Raw genomic sequence first — 16,907 nt, 5'->3', positions numbered from 1 at the left:
CTATTGTCTTAATAATATCTAACACCCAGATTTTTTCTTAAAGGTCAGTCAAGATTTTTAATCCTCTGGCACACCATCACTTGGGTTAAAAAGCAAAACAAGGTGGGTCGGGGAGAAAGTGAAAAATAACAGAGAAGCTAAATACCAAAAGCAACCATAATCTTGAAATAATTTCAAAAATAAAATATATTTGATGCTAAATACATCAAGTTTGGGAGTCTGGTATGTTGCATGGCATATTTCTGAATTTACAAAACAGATTTGTTTTTAAGGAACAAAGCTGAATTTACTCAGAGAACTTACATTTTGAAAATATCCAACCCATTGTATTTTTGTGCCAATCATGCTATAATTAAGGTGATGAAGGGGAGTTCTTTGTGGAATTGCTCTATTCAGTCAGTTAAAAACTTTGGCAGAAATATCCCTTTCAGGCTGTAACTTTCCATTCTTAGTCTCAGTTTATTTACTTTTTTTTGGTTGCCAAGCTTCAACAAAATTTGCTTCAGCTGTTTTACGAGCTATAGGAACACAAAAGTTTGGACTTTTTTGCTAAAACAAGATAGTTTAGAATTTTACTGCCGTTAACCTTAAAAACCAAGCAAATGGTGAATTAGAATGAGATGGATACTGAATGTGGAAAGGATTTTTAAACTTGTCTTTTTGTACATTATTAACTCCAAAAGAACTGTTTACATAGGAAAACAAATGGGGTTCCATATCAAAATCCTCATGCCATTGTGAGAGTAAAAAGAACTTTTCTAAAACGAGACACAACTGCATATAAGTACCATCAAGAAGCTGTACTCTAATAAAAGATAGTAAACTTTGTTGTCCAATAACTCAGTCTGGTGTTAAAGACTGTACTTATAACTGAAGCCAGAAGTCAGGAAGTGAGAAAAACGTTTATCGGAAGTAACAACAGTGTTTATTTATTGCCTGTTTGTGTGTAGCCTAACACTGGGCACTTTACAAAACTACCTAAGTGGAAATAGTTTCTCTCCTGGGCTACAATCAAAGAAAACTTCATATTGACCCGGGCAGGCATGGGGCTGTATAGTCACTTGAACAAACAGACCTGGACACCCATATCTCATCTCTCCCATTTCTGAAACTCCCATTTATTGCAATTAAGAAGGCTACTGACCAAATGATAGAAGTGAGCCCAGGAGGTCATTCATAGTGGCATAGGGAAATTGATGCAACTGTCAGTAAATTGGACTCTAAACTAAATTCACCCTAATAATTAAAGTACAGCATTTCCTTTAAAGGGTGAGGTTTGGGGAAATAGTATCTGTATGGGTAGGTATGTTGGGGATGGGGTTCATCTTCCTGGTTCCCAACCCTGAAAATAAACCCAGTTGAGTTTTTAGTGTCTACATTTTTGTAAACAGACTTAATGATAGCTATCTCAATCCCATATCAGAGTGTAAGGGCCTGGAAATCATAATAATGCTAGAGCAGTCCTCTAGGTAGGCAAGTAAACAAATGCTCAGAGCCAGTGAAAATTGCATAGTGAATAGCAATGTTTATTTTAGAGGTATTTAATTTGTGTATAAGGCTGCATATGTCTATTCTTGGCCTCTTTTTGTAAATAACCAAAATTACCTTTTAGTTTATCAATTTGGATTGTGATTTCTTTGTTAATCCAATCCCTAAGCAAGCTGTGTGCCTGTTTTCTCTCTTTCTTTTGTTAATGAAACTGTTTTCGTTACCCAGACCCACAAATTTAGGAGAACAACCCAAGATGTCCTGTTTGTTTTTTGTGGTGATAGTGAGTGAAAGGGAAACAGCAATTTGCATGGTGCAAAACTGGAAAATAATGTTCCCCTAGTGGTGTTTAGCTTTAAATTTTCAGGAAAAGTAAGCCCTGGCATAAAGGGATCTGGTAACCTGACTTCCAGTAACACTTAGAGCAAACAAATATATGCTATTTTACATTTTAAACCCCAAAATGTAACCTTCTGTTGTGCTAAGAAGTCATACTTAACTATTGCAATCAATTTCATTTGTCTGGCTTTCTTACACATTTTCTCCAGTGACGCAAATACAGACGTGATTTTCTGGAACACCAGGCTTATGGCTGCCTTCTCTCTCCTCCTTTACTTACCTTGGACAAACTGCATTTGTCCCATGCCAAAAAAAACCCCCACAGTTCTGTATACTTAGGTTTTGAGGTCTCTCGTGGCCCTCTTAGACCACCAGTAGCTCTATCCCTTGGTGATCAGAAATTGGACACTTTTTTTTTCATTTTGGAATTTAGCAAGTCAGGCACTGTTTCTTGACCTCTGGAGCAGAATATGGCAAAGCAGCACATTCTCTGAACAGCATCAATGGAGCAAATCCTGTTGGAATACAACCATCCAAATGCAGGCCAGATAATTCTTATGAATTGTGCCCCCAAGTGATAAGTGTTTAAGATGGTGTTGAAATTGAGAAAGCCTGCAGCCAGTGAAATGATAACGTGGTGAAAAGTATTTAAATCCTTATCTTATTCGTGTCCACTCTCTTGGGCGTCTACCCCAACCAACCTCAGAAATTTATTATTATTATTATTAAATTAGTATTTATTGAATACTGTGTGCAAAGCACTGAACTAAGCACTTGGTTAGTTGATATTAAAATAGGGTCCTTAATTCAAACATCTGCCCACCGAGCTTCCCTCTTTCTCCACACTCTCCCCCCTCCCCTATCTTTACTTTCTTTTCCTTAGCTATATTTTGGGAAACATTCTTTCTCCTTCCACCTCTCCCCCGCCTTTCAGTTTTCTTGGCTTTGCATTTTATTTGTACAACCTTTCAATGATATCCTGTGGATTAAACTAAAGTCAAATTAAAGCAAATAGTTGAATTTGAAGAGGGGCCTTATACCACCAAGCCATAGTTATTAGAAACTGAGTGGTCTCTTTTTAAATATCATGTCAACTCGGCTCTTTCTCCAGCCCCATACATTCTCTTCAGTTTTACTTTTGGATCATATTTATTGAGCACTTACTGTGTGCAGAGCACTGTACAGAGCACTTGGAAGAGTACAGTATGACAGAGTTGGTAGATCGGCTACCTTGCCATACCAAGCTTACAATCGAGAGGATTACTTAGATTTACTTAGTAATCTCTTTTAAATTTAGCCTTTTTGGGAGATATCAATATCAGAATTATCATTTGAGTCTGTTTTTTTTTGTTTTATGTATTGTTTTTTGGATTCACTGAATAGCTGCGTGGTAGGTAAATTACAGCATATATTTCCAACACTGTCTCTTAAATGATCTACTGGCCTCCCCCAGAATAGGTTGAGAGCTCCTCCTCAGACTGAAACTCCATATTGTCCTCAGGCCCCGCCTGTAGTAGTCTAGATTGAGATTCAGATCATTTCACATAAACTATCATTAGGAGGTAGGCATTTTTCATTTGTTTGGTATTTGAACATTTACCTAAAATTAAAATTGTGCCTCCTCTTTCAGCCCTACAGGCTATCCTTGTGGTTCTTTTTGTCATTCTTACTGGCATAGAGGCTCAAAATTGATCTGAGGCTGACATTCTTCAGGTCCTAGTCCTGCCACTATTTCATATTATTCATCCGATGGCAAACCATTCGTGGAACAGACAGTCCAATGCAATTTGTGAAGTTGCGTCATCAAAAAGTGTTTGTGAAGCAGTCACCAGCACACAGTGGAGTGCTAAATATTGTAAAAATCAGAATATAAAGGTTTGAATCCAAGAATTAACAAGGAGAAGCATGTTGGGAGGGGTGCAGGGAATCCATCTGATATTAGACTGAAAAGGCCTGCTTTCTGCAGGCAAGAAAATTAAAGGCTGAGAAGAGGCATAATTGAAGTTTACAAAAGCATAAAGACTAGGCTGGGCAAAAAGAATTGTTGCTTAAGTCCCTCAACAGGCAAGTGGCTACCGATTAAAGCCCGAAGGTAGTAGGCTCATAACAAACGGAAGCTCTTATTCACACAGTGGGTGGTAAGCATATGGTAATCTTTACCAAAGGAAGTTGTGGTGGCCAAAAATATCAGCAGGTCTAAGAGGGATTTGGATAAATTCATGGACAAGAAGTCCATAATGGGGTATTAGAGAGAAAGTTAGGAATATAGAAGGAAAAGTTAAGAGATGTTCATAGTCTCACACTACACATTACATGGATGACAAGGAGGGAAACAATCACATGATTCCTTTAACTCTACTGTTGTCCCTGCCAAAGACAGTACTGATCTGACCCAGTAATGACATTTCTTGTGTTCTTGTATAAAAGGGAATGCAGGAAGACCTATTAGACTTCGAAGCTTTTCCTTGGAGAGATTGATGGGGCTACTCAGCTGTATAATACCTTCTAGGACTAAGCATGACCATCCTGTACTTAGACTAGCCTTAGGAATACAGGATGTATAGATAATAATAACGGATATCTGTTAAGGACTTACTACGTTCCAAACACCGCATTAAGCACGGAGGTAGATAATTAGGTCGAACACAGTTCCTGCCCCTCATGGGGCTCAAAATATAACTAGAAAAGAGAACCGGTATTCAATTATTGAGGCACAGAGAAATTAAGGGATTTGCCCAAGGTCACTCAGCTGACAAGTGGCAGAGCCAGGATTAGAACCCACATCTTCAGACTCCCAGGCCCGTGCTCTTTCCAGTAGGCCACACTGCTTCAATGTTGGCCAAGATTTGTTTGCTAACTCTGTAGAGGCCTCGGGGATAATGCACGAATCCAATTTGCAAACAGAATAATGGCCAAAGTCAAGGTTGATACAGTAGAGAAGCAGCGTGGCTCAGTGGAAAGAGCCCGGGCTTGGGAGTCACCCGTCATGGGTTCAGATCCTGGCTCTGCCAGTTGTCAGCTGTGAGACTGTGGGCAAGTCACTTAACTTCTCTGTGCTTCAGTTACCTCATCTGTAAAATGGGGATTAAATGTGAGCCTCACGTGGGACAACCTGATTACCCTGTATCTACCCCAGCGCTTAGAACAGTGCACATAATAAGCACTTAACAAATGCCAACATTATTATTGTTATTATCATTGTAGTTTGGAAAGGATACCAACAGAGTTTTAGGGAAAATTTAAAGACACTAAGGATTAGGGAATAATATTTATAGTCACATTGAAAGCTGCAAATGCAAATCTTGACTGGTCTGACTATACCTTGTGCTCTAAGCTTTCGCTTTGGGGATGGGATTAAAAGTGGTTTCTTCAGTAGAATTGGTAACACCGAGCAGCCATTTGGTGCAGTACACTGCGCTACGTGCATGCGAAGAGTGGAGTAACTTAATGACAAGTTCCCCGATCATAGGCCGTTCACAGACAAACCTAAAAATATTTTCAGCTAAAGTGGTCAGAATAAATTGAGCAGTCACCTGTACATTAATGCTAAGAAGCATGTAAATAAGTTCGAAAGTGCTGGAGTTGGCTGAGGGCTATATGGGTCAGGGTGTTGGTGGGAAAGGTTTGTTGGAGAAGTTGGGATTTGAGGAACAATGTGACCGTAGGGAGAGTTGGGTCTGCCTGATGAGGGGTGTAGGAATTTCCATGGCAGGAGAAGAGCATGAGTGAAGGCACAGAGATGAGTGCGGTATGGCTCGAAGGGTGACATGGGAGGAACAAAGACAGCAAGTTGGCTCCAGATTAGCTCTCCCCGGCCACCTTTTTGTTCAAGCAAAGAGAAAATGACCTAAAATGACCTAATCACCTATTCCGGCGTGGTCCCACAGAGGAGCAAATCAGAAGCGGTCAGCATGGGAGAAAATTGCTTTTCCCAAAGCGCTCTTTTCCCAAAGTTCTTTCTTTAGACCATTCAGCTTTGCCAAGGGACAAGGCGCTCTTCCTCTGTTATCAGTGAAGGCAAACCCCTCCCAAGATGTCAATAGTTTCTAGCGGATTTATGAAAAACCGTCAACTTTGCACTTTAGCTTCATAGTTTTAGTGTCCTTTCCTTCCCCACAGTTTTTTAGCAAGCCTTTTAGGTAGGCCTGTGTGAAAGGGTTTTTAAAGTACACCACTTTGGAAAAAGTGACTGCACTGAGCAAGGTTATGTCATGGGGTAGGTTTTCCCATAAGCATACATGTTCTGTGTTAGGATCTATTCCAGTACCCCTGGAAAAGTAATATAAAATTCAGCACCTACTAGGTACTTTAATGATAAACATTACTAATCTATTGTATAATCTTTATTAAGTAATTCAAAGAATAACACCTCAATATAAAATAAATGGGGAGTTGTAATATGATTATGAGTCTTTGTAGGTGTAGGAGTTAGAAGCTTGTCTGCCGAAAGGTCATGATCTTGCAGCTTTTTTCAACTTTAATGAAGAATTCATCCAGTTTAGGTTTAGAAGAAGCCAGCTTTTCTTCTTAAGCACCTTGTACTAGCAAACTTAAATATTTTAGTGTACCACTGACGTCCTCTCTCCATTAAGGTCATCGCCTCGGTTATATTTACGTGTGCGTTTGCTGTCTTGAAAATTGCTGCAAATCATAAAATTTTGATAGGGAGAAACCAGCATCTTGCAGTGATCCATTAGGTTGTCAGAGAAATCCTCGTTGGGTGATTCCTCCGATTGAGATGAAGTTAACTCATCAACATGTGCATCATCCATTTCTAAATTCAGTTTGCTCTTCCCCAGTTCAACCACTTTGTGTATCCACTCAGGGGGCTCATCTACACCTTGGAAATCTGACTTAAATTGTGGGCAGGGCTTCCTCCAAGATCCATATCTTATTAATTATTTAATCTTGGCCCAGGATGAGAGGAAAGAGGAAGGGGTTTATTTACCTGTACCCCTCTGCTGGAACATCAGGGCCAGTTGGTTTAAGATAAATAACAGTACTAGTTGTATCTCTGGGTTGATTGTATTTTAGGGTGGTTGTAATCTGAACTGACATTTATTAAAAATCTAGACAAAGGAATAAGTAGTCACTTACTCAAAGAGCTTTCAGTCTAATGGAAGAGATAGATGTAAAATTTACTGTTAAGGGGAGCAACGGAGTATAAAGATATGTAAATGAATGCTGTGGGGTTGGGGGTTCGGTAAGTAAAAAGCTTGAGGGGCAGGGACTCAAGTGCCTAGGCGGTAGTGATGGTGGTTCATAACAGTTGAGAAGCAGCGTGGCCTAGTGGAAAGAGCACAGGCCTGGGAGTCAGATGACATGGGTTCTAATCCCGGCTCCGCCACTTGCCTGCTCTGTGAACTTGGGCAAGCCTTTAACTTCTCTATGTCTCAGTTACCTCATCTGGAAATTGGGGATTAAGACTGTGAGCCCTATGTGAGACAACTGGATTACCTTGTATCTATCCCAGAGCTTAGAACTATCTACCTTAGTGCTTAGAATAGTGCTTGGCACATAATCAGCACTTAACAAATACCACAGTTATTATTTTAACTTATGTGCTTACTATGTCCTAAATGCTAATGCGGAAGATAATTGAATCGAATTTATCTAGCTCTTACTATACACAAAGAATTGAACTAAGGACTTGGGAGAGTAAAATATAACAATAGATACATTCCCTGCCCATAAGGAGCTTACAGTGTAGAGGGGGAGACAGATATTAATATAAATAAAATAAATAGATAAAATAAAGGACCCAGATATATGCATAAATGCTGTGGAGCCGGAAGGGGGGTGACGGATAAATGCATCAAGTCAGGGCGAAACAGAAGGGGGTGGGATAAGAGGATTTAGGGAAAGCCTCTTGGAGGAGATGTGTCTTCAAGATGTGCTTTGAAGTGGGAGCAGAGTAATTGTGTGTCGGATATGGGGATGGAGGGCTTTCCAGGCTTGCCGGATTGTACTTTCCAAGCGCTTAGTACAGTGCTCTGCACACAGTAAGCACTCAGTAAATACGATCAAAGGATTGAGATAGACAAAATCGAGGCACGGCAAGAAGGTTAGCATTGGAGGAGTGAAGTGTGCAGACTGTGTTGTAGTAGGAGAGTAATGAGGTGAGGTAGGAGGGGGCAAGGTGATTGCTTTAAAGCCAATGGTGAGGAGTTTTTGCTTGATGCGGAGGTGGATAGGGAACCACTGGAGTTTCTCAAGGAGTGAGGAAACATGGTCTGAATGTTTTTATAGGAAAATGATCTGGGCAGCAGAGTGAAGTGTGGACTGGAGTGGGGAGAGACAGGAGGCAGGGAGGTCAGCAAGGAGGCTGATAGAGTAATCAATACGGTATAGGATAAGTGAGTGGATTAACGAGGTAGGAGTTTGGGTGGAGCTAATGATTCCAAGAGCAACAGAACTGATTGCAAACAGCACTGCCAACTGAGAATTTAGTTTGAATCTTAGTAAAAGTGATTCCTACCTTTGCATTAGCACTTTTTAAAGAATTAAATAGATATGAAATAGTGAAGTCATTAGACTTACTTGGGAGCAGGGGAAAAAGTAGGAAGGGAGTAGTGTTTCTGATGGATCTATTCAAATTTTTTTCAGGGTGTTCCTGTAATGGCAATAAGAAACAAAATGATATCAGAAGGACTGGATCCAGATCTTCTTGAGTAAGTAATTGTACCCATATTTGGTATAAAATCAACACATTAGTAATAAAAGGACAAATTTAAACTTTTAATTTTAGACATTTTTCTACCAAAATTGATAAGTAAAAAACTCAGGGAAACAACATCTACGTGTTTGACTCCTCTTCCAATCACTTGTTTTCTAAATGACAGCGTACAAACACTGTGTAATGCCTTACGAATGAAAACTAATTCAATATCTCTACCGGGGCATCATGGACATTCAATATTTATGCTAGAAACTGTTTTTGAACTTCACGGTAAAATTTGTTGGATTCCTTTGTGCATTTATTACGAGTCAAACATATTTTCATCTCCTTGTTAGTAATCACCAACATTTTAAACCATTTTAATGTATAACCAGGTATAATCATGTATAAATTCCAAATGACATGTATAAGCCTTTAGTTCTGCTGGGAGGTAAAATATCTTAGAAAACAAGTACTGCCAGTATTTTCCATTCTTAATTCAGCTGATAGAGCATTACTATCTATATTATATATTTGAAACCAACCAAACTACTTAAAATGTCAACAAAGGTGGAAAGGTCCATATATACTCGAATATATACAAAGACCAACCTTTAAATGAAGGAAACTTTGCAGTTTGAGGGGAGAGTTAATTTTACTGTAACTGACACCGTAATTTCTAGCCAATCAACAGATCAGTTGTAAGCGTTGTCAATCACTGTATGCCCCAAAAGTACTTGTCCGCTGTGTGACCTTGGGCACGTCACTTTACTTCTCTGTGCCTCAGTTCCCTCATCTGTAAAAAAAAAAAAATGGGGATTAAAAAATGTGAGCTCCACGTGGGACAATCTGATTACCCTCTATCTACCCCAGCGCTTAGAACAGTGCTCAGCACATAGTAAGCGCTTAACAAATGCCATAATTATTATTATTAATATTCTCAATAATGTTTAAGGATTTGAAACCAGACCTATTGTATGAGTCCTGGTTTTTATGTAGTTCTTTGCCAATTGCTTTCATTGTGGCAGGGATCATGTCTACCAACTCAGTTGTACTGTACACTCCCAAGCCCTTAGAGTGCTCTGCACACAGTAAGCACTCAACAAATACCATTAATTGATTGTTTAAATAAAACTACAGGTAGGTGACAAACAGTGAGATCAACATCATTAACAGTGATGGGAAGGAACTTCGAAATTTGGTGAAGTATTTTTAAGGGAAGGAGCAGAAGAAATAGGTAGAGAAACCATTGTATTTTCTCTTGAATGTAATATATGAAATAACTCAGCTAAAGCTTTTGGTGAGGATTGTCTATGTTACTTTTTTTATTTTAAAGAATAAACTGAGTCTTTTATAGTCTTAGGTAATGTGTGCCTCCAAATCATCCTATAATTGTTAGAAGAAACAGTTCTGTTCTGTATGCTCACAAACAAAAATAGAAAAAAGTAAAACTGAAGTTTTCATAGGCTCGAATGCTTGTCAGAAATATTTCTTGATTAGTTTGTGCATAGAAAAACTCAAAACTAAGAGTTGAGAATTAAGGGATGGAAAATAAGCTTGGATGAGAAAAGGGAGAAGGCCTTGTTGTTTTCCTGGAAAAATAACTGCTGTGAAATGTGTCCATAGAATTACAACCAGAAAGCTGAACCAAAAGCCAGACCATAGCCAAATAAATGTTGTTTGCTCGAAAGCCTGAAGTAAAAATTGAATCCTACAAAACCCCAGGTTTTGTGATATTTTATTTTCCAAATTTCTAGTGCTAAGTAGGTCACCCTTCTCCCTAGAAATAGGTCCCATATGAGAGGTTAAAGATTAAATGCCAATAAAATTAAAATTTATATAGGAGACTAAGTGGAAATTAAACTGCCATTAGAGTTCAAAAATAAAGATAGGAGAATTACAGGAAAGTGCTGTCTGTCTGAAGTTACACAGGAAATATAATGTTTTTTTCCCCAAAATAGTATTGCCTGCCACCCCAAGGCTACCCGCCTTTTCAGTATTGCACATATACATGATCTAAATTAGAAAAGATGACTACAGCTTGGCTCTCTTTGATATTGAGGATAGAAAAGAAACTTTTGAAATCGAGTTTTAGCTGTCTATATTCTAAATTTGTTAGCACCTTTCGTTGTGTTTTGATGCAACTAATGTAAGAATTGAATTACAGCTACTGAGCATGCTCAGTAAATTGCTTTTCTTGAAATTTCAGCAAAGCCAACAATTCAACTCCACTGATATCAGTGTAGCCATCAGTCTACCTCGACTCCCCTTAGTTTTTCATGTAGCCAATGTAAATTCTGTGTTACTTATTCTTAGAGACCTCCTATTAAGATTGAATCGATATGGGAACGCATACCACTATTTTAAGAGGGTTTCAATGTCATGTTTTTTTTTCCTGTTCCCAAGTTAGCATTTTGACTTTCTGTAAGTTTTCAATACAGCTTAAAAGCTGAATATTGAAATCTAATATGACTTGGTTGGATTATACCTTACAGTGCACTGTGACCTGTCATTTTAGTCTCATTTTTACCATCATTTTAAAAATTATATGCATTGGAGTATTAATAAAACATCTTTTTAATTATATCCTATTTTATATTGATAATAAGCCTCTAAAATTTAATTCGTTTAATCTGAGTCCAGAGTGATTTCCTTACTACTTTTTTGGAAATTGAATATGACATTCTACTCTTAAGTTACAAAACAGATGGAAAACTGTTTTGAATTTAAAATTGCTTGAACTTAAATGTTTTCCCTATTAAAAATATGTAGTTGTCTTTTATTATATAGCTCTCCCTTCCCCACTGCAGGGGTTAGAGTTCCAAATGTACCCGCAGTTGACATAACCAAAGGTCTGTGGGGCAAAGGGTGTTAAGAACCCCTTGGCTTCATTCACATCAGCTGGAATTCAGGAGTGTTTGACAACTTAAGAACACATTCTGAGCCTGCCCTGGACATAAATATATTGAAAAGAACATAAAGGATCTTCCAAATCATTCTTACAATTAAAATACTGTTAGTAGTCTGTGCTGTTCAAGCTGGAGAGAAAATTCTATCAGTAACGTATATTAACTCACCTTCCAAAGTTCACTGTTAAACCTGAATTCAGTAATGCCAACGAACCACAGGTAGCGTGTTAAGAGCAATGCAGTCCACGGGCAGTCGGTAGAGAGTAAAGTGTTGTCCTTTCTAAATGATGGGGAAGATGGTGCATCGTCACAGAAAGCCACCGTTACTCAAAACCGTACTACTTTAGCCGAAACGGTTTGGCACCCATCCACCCTAGGTAGTAATAATATTGATGGAATGTATAAAGTGCTTACTATGTGCCAAGAACTGTGCTAAGCGCTAAAGTAGATCTAAAAGAATCAGATTAGATACAGTCCCCGCCCCACATAAGACCTCCCTTTAAGATAAAGGGAGAACCAGATTTTTTACCCCATTTTACAGATCAGGCAACTGAGGCCTGGGGAGGTTTTGTGACTTCCACTCAGCAGGCAAGTGGTAGAGCTGGGACTAGAACCTGGGGCATCTGAGTCTCAGTCCTGTGCTCTTTCCACTAGGCCACACTGCCTCCTTAAGTGACTCTGCCACTTCCAATGTGGTCACCACAGAGGAGGAGATCCCAGCAAGCCCTGGGATTCAAACTGTCCAAGGCTTTTCCCCTTTTCCTGAGGCCGTCACCGCTCGGCTTAAAATGAGCTCCCCTCTGCTCCCTTCCAGGTGAGAGGGAGGTCAAGAAGTGTTTTTGCTCTCCCAGATAACGCCCGGGAACTGATGCTCTTTAATCCAGAAAGATTTTGAGGCTTTCTCTCTTGGCTCTGGGTCATGTAAGCATAGGAGCTGGAGTGCCACTCACCTCCCTACCTAATAAAGCAAAGGTCAAGGAAGTTAGAGAACCAGCGTGGCTCAGTGGAAAGAGCCCGGGCTTGGGAGTCAGAGGTCATGGGTTCGAATCCCGGCTCTGCCACTTGTCAGCTGTGTGACTGTGGGCAAGTCACTTCACTTTTCTGTGCCTCAGTTACCTCATCTGTAAAATGGGGATTAACAGTGAGCCTCATGTAGGCCAACCTGATTACCCTGTATCTACCCCAGCGCTTAGAACAGTGCTCTGCACATAGTAAGCGCTTAACAAATGCCAACATTATTTATTATGTAGAAAAAATTTACTGTTACATAAGTATCATAAAAGCGTTGACACTGTAGACAACAGCAGGCATAAAAGAACTCCAAACAGAACTGCCTAGTCCTTATGGTAAATAGAGCCAGCTCCAGGAGTCCTGTTATTCTAGTCAGATTTACTGAGTGCTTACTGTGCGCAGGCCACTATACTAAGGGATTGGGAGAATACGACACAGCACTATGACAGACGCATCCCCTGCCCACGATAAGTTGACAGTCCAGAGGTGCCAGTTAACCATCGTGAGGGTCAAGACAGGAGGCGTCAGAGTTATGTCAAAAACTGGAACTTCAGAAAAATGTGTATCCTCACCTGCCCACTCTCAACTTATAAGAGAAAAGGAGTTGTTGAGGGGACACTAGGGAAGGAATTCTTTAGTGCTCTTTTTCTTACCTCTTTCATTGCCCTATTCTCATTGCTGATCATTTCTCCTCTTCATAAAGACTTTACCCAAAATAATGTTCTTATTTATAGTTGGGGTGTCCTAAATTTTAGCGTAATTATTATCCTATGACTTCATATTAGGGCAGTTTTCCAGGATATCCCTCTGCCGCTTAAATTTTTCCCCTATATAAAGACTGCAGTCACTAAGGAATTGATTTCACGAACAAAGGAAAGTTCAGTTAAAAAAACCCAACCTCAGCTAGTATTCATATGTGGTTCCTTCACTCCTCTTGCCTACATGGTATCTGTTGCCAGACCCAAATTTCTCCTTTTTGTTTTTTGAATCCCCCTTTCTCTGACCTTTTTAAATGATAAATCCAGCCTGGGTAGAAAATTCTCCCAGACGCTTAAAAGCATATATACAGAATGAATAGGTTCTTGAAGCCAGGGCAATCCATCTGTCACAACTGTTTTTAAAATATTACTGACTCGAAGTATTCCAAAAATTGTGAAGTAAGGTATGTACATGGTTTAGATATGAAGTATATATAGCATGTATGTTTTAATATGTATATAATATAACATACGTAATATAAATATAATAAAATATATGATATAAATATATATATTTATATATATATAGCAGATAGTAAATACCTAAAACATATATGCTTAAATACTATGTGCTAGGCACTGTACTAAGTAATGCAGTACATATAAACTGAACGGGATGGACACAGTCCGTGTCAGGCACAGAGTCTTAATCCCCATTTCACTTAGAAGGTATCTGAGGCACAGAACAGTTAAGTGACTTGCCCATGATAACACAGCAGACAAGTGTCGGAGCTGTGATTAGAACCTAGGTCCTCTTACTCCCACGGCCATACTCCTTCTGTGAGGCCACAGTGCTTCTAGTTGTGCAGGCTGTGTCTCTTTAGGCAATGCCAAATGTGAGACCTAAATCTGTTTATATTATTCAGAGTAAGTTTTCACTTCACGTGAAAGATTCTACACGATATTTGCTGCCAGTTTGAAATCTCAAGTCGTCAGGCAACGTAAACATTTGTCTCGGGAAATGTTCTTCTTTTCTGAGTCGCCTCCGTGGCTGCCCTTTAATTCTTCCTTTTTTCTTCTTTTTTTTTTTTTTTTAAGATCCTAAATTTCTCCCCACATCTTGCCGGAACATCCCTCTTTTTACTTGCCTTCTCTTCCACTCTTGGAGCCTGCAGGGATTTAGCAGTCTCCCTGCTGGCCCCTACAGATCCCATCTCTGTCTGCAACCCTGTCTCCATGGTGATGAGAGCCTGAAAATGCTGAAGTAGCACTCTATGTAAGGACTGGCAAGAGAAAATACCGTGCGTGGGCTCTGCAGGAATAGCACTTAATCCCTGCAACGCTATAGATGCCAGAGGGGACTACTCTGTGGTGGTTGTACGGGAGACTCCCACAATTAAGTGCGGCAGACTTGGCAGTCTTGTTACTAGCAATATTGTATTTTAAGATACATTAAATTTGCAGTTAGTTATTTTTTCAACTGGAAAAACCTTTAAAAAAAAATGCCTCTTTCTCTTGTAGGAAGCCAGATGCTCTAGTGACTGATGGGAAAAGTGAAGTGATGGCAGAAGACAATTCTGATAGCGAATCTTCTTTCAGTGACTGAGTTTGGTTCTAAATTTCAAAATTTTGATACACGCCGTACAGATATATGCAAAGAACTTTTTCTATCTCTTTTGGCTTCAAACCTAAGATGATGTCTATATGAACTATTTTGGGGGAAGCGGTAACTAAGTTTCAACTGTCGTCTCAAGTCTTCCAGGAATATGTAATAGATTTCCAGGAGTACCTAATGGTGTGTGAACATAAGCTGAAAGAGTTTTGCCAGCGATTTATCTTAATTTTTAAAGATAAGTTATGTAATGGTTATGTATGTCGGCGCTACAAGGCAAATAACCACACAACTAACAGAAATGCTCTTTATATTAAGAAGGTAAGAGAGTTTTGATTTAGAGTACAAACTCAAAGCTTATGTCTATCTTTGACCTGTCATCGAATTAAATTACTTTGTTCCTATCTCTTATCAGGTAACATACTAAAATAAAGAACCATCGTGACAGACACTATGGAATTCTAGTCTAGTGTTATATTACCCATTAAAGAAATATAGAAGCTTTTTGCACTAAAGGGGAATAGACTTGATTCATTCTACTAACACTCTGAATTTTGATAAAATTAATAATTCAATTTGGGCAAACATTTTAGTATGCAGTTTACTTCATATGGCTTGCTAAAAAATTAACGTAAGAAAAGCATTGGAAGTATCAGTCGTATAAGATTGGATGTTCAGGCGAGGCAAACTTCAGGATTATTTTGTTATGATCCTGAGAAGAGACTAGATATTAAGGGAATACAGTCTTGGGTTCAAATATCACCAAGCTCATTGAGCCTAAAAGTAGTCACCAGCCAAGAGCAATTTGATGGCGTTTTGAAAGTGCTTTCAGTTTCAGTTCAAAAGAAATGATAGAGAAGGGGAGAGATGATCAATTATTTTTTCACCTAACAGGAGTTTCTCCAGAATTAGGATTTCTCTCACACCTTGAATTTGGGAAAGCCAGCCTTATGCTTCATATGTGGATAAATCTAGAAATTGTGTCCAAAGTACACAGTTGATTAATTTTTACTCAAGGGATGTGCTATTGCATTTATTTCTTTTTGGATCTAAGAAATTTTATGGCAAACCGTATTTTAGACTTTTAAACCTTTTTCATTATAAGGTTTGGGAAGCAGCATGGCCTAGTGGAAAGAGCACAGGCCTGGGAATCAGAGTCCCTGGATTCTGATCCCAGCTCCGCCACGTACCTTCTCTGTGATCTTGGACAAGTCACTTCTCAGTGCCTCAATTCCCTCATCTGCATAATGGGGATTCAGTACCTTAGCCTATGAGTCCCATATAATAATAATAATAGTGGTATTTTTGCCTGGCACTGTACTAAACACTGGGGTAAATACAAGGTAATTGGGTTGGACACAGTCCCTGTCCAACCCAGGGTTAACAGTCATAATCCCTGTTTTCTAGATCAGGTAACTGAGGCACAGAGAAATGAAGTGACTTGCCTACGGTCACACAACAGACAAGTGGTGGAGCCAAGATTAGAACCCAGGTCCTTCTGACTCCCGGGCCCGTTCTCTATCCACGAGGCCACACTGCTTCTCTGTGGGATCTGTTTCTCTGAGGGAGCTGATTATCTTTTATCTACCCTGGTGCTTAGTACAGTGCTTAATAAATACTGCAGTTCATTCAGTCATATTTATTGAGCACTTACTATGTTGAGAGCACTGTACTATGTGCTTGGGGGAGTCCAGTACAACAATAGACACATTCCCTGCCCACAGCAAGCTTGCAATAGTAATAATAAATATGACGAGGATGAGGGTGATTACTCATCATAATAATGGCTTTTAAAAGATTAAATACTCATCAAACATGAGCAAAAAGATGACTAATATTTCTTTACTGCAGAGTTTTAAAATTTGCCTTTCTTCTGTACTCCATGAAATTAATATATAAAGTTTTTTATAACTATAAAGAAAACGTGACTTCTTAAATAATAAATTGGATTGTGGACTTTTGCTCACGAACCAGAACGTGGTTTATTGTGTGGCCGTTTTGATTCCATCAAGCGCTCGAAGAAGTAGATTTTCCAAACTTGAATCTTCATAGTTTACCATTGCTATTGAACAGTGCTGTTGAGTCCGTTTTTTAAAAAAAGGAAAGTTGTTTTTCCTGTTATTTAAACTTTTGGTTGCTACCAGTTTGATTAGTCAAGGACATTCCACCTTTCTTTACAGTAACTGAAATAA

At 39.1% G+C, this 16,907-nt stretch overlaps 1 protein-coding gene across 1 annotated transcript in view; it reads left to right on the top strand.

Moving 5' to 3' along the window:
- The window catches only part of WASHC3 (WASH complex subunit 3), a 40,817-nt gene extending 25,648 nt beyond the window's left edge, over positions 1-15,169 (top strand). Inside the window, exons 6-7 of the mRNA XM_029079084.2 lie at positions 8,434-8,498; positions 14,625-15,169. Of these exons, the coding sequence (XP_028934917.1) occupies positions 8,434-8,498; positions 14,625-14,709 (150 nt within the window). The 3' untranslated portion in view covers positions 14,710-15,169. The remainder of the gene's footprint in view (positions 1-8,433; positions 8,499-14,624) is intronic.
- Positions 15,170-16,907: the final 1,738 nt, after the last annotated feature.

Source organism: Ornithorhynchus anatinus, chromosome 14, assembly GCF_004115215.2.
Source record: "Ornithorhynchus anatinus isolate Pmale09 chromosome 14, mOrnAna1.pri.v4, whole genome shotgun sequence".
Lineage (NCBI taxonomy): Eukaryota > Metazoa > Chordata > Mammalia > Monotremata > Ornithorhynchidae > Ornithorhynchus > Ornithorhynchus anatinus.
Note: the sequence above shows the minus strand (reverse complement) of the source record. Positions and strands in the feature narration are given on the sequence as shown.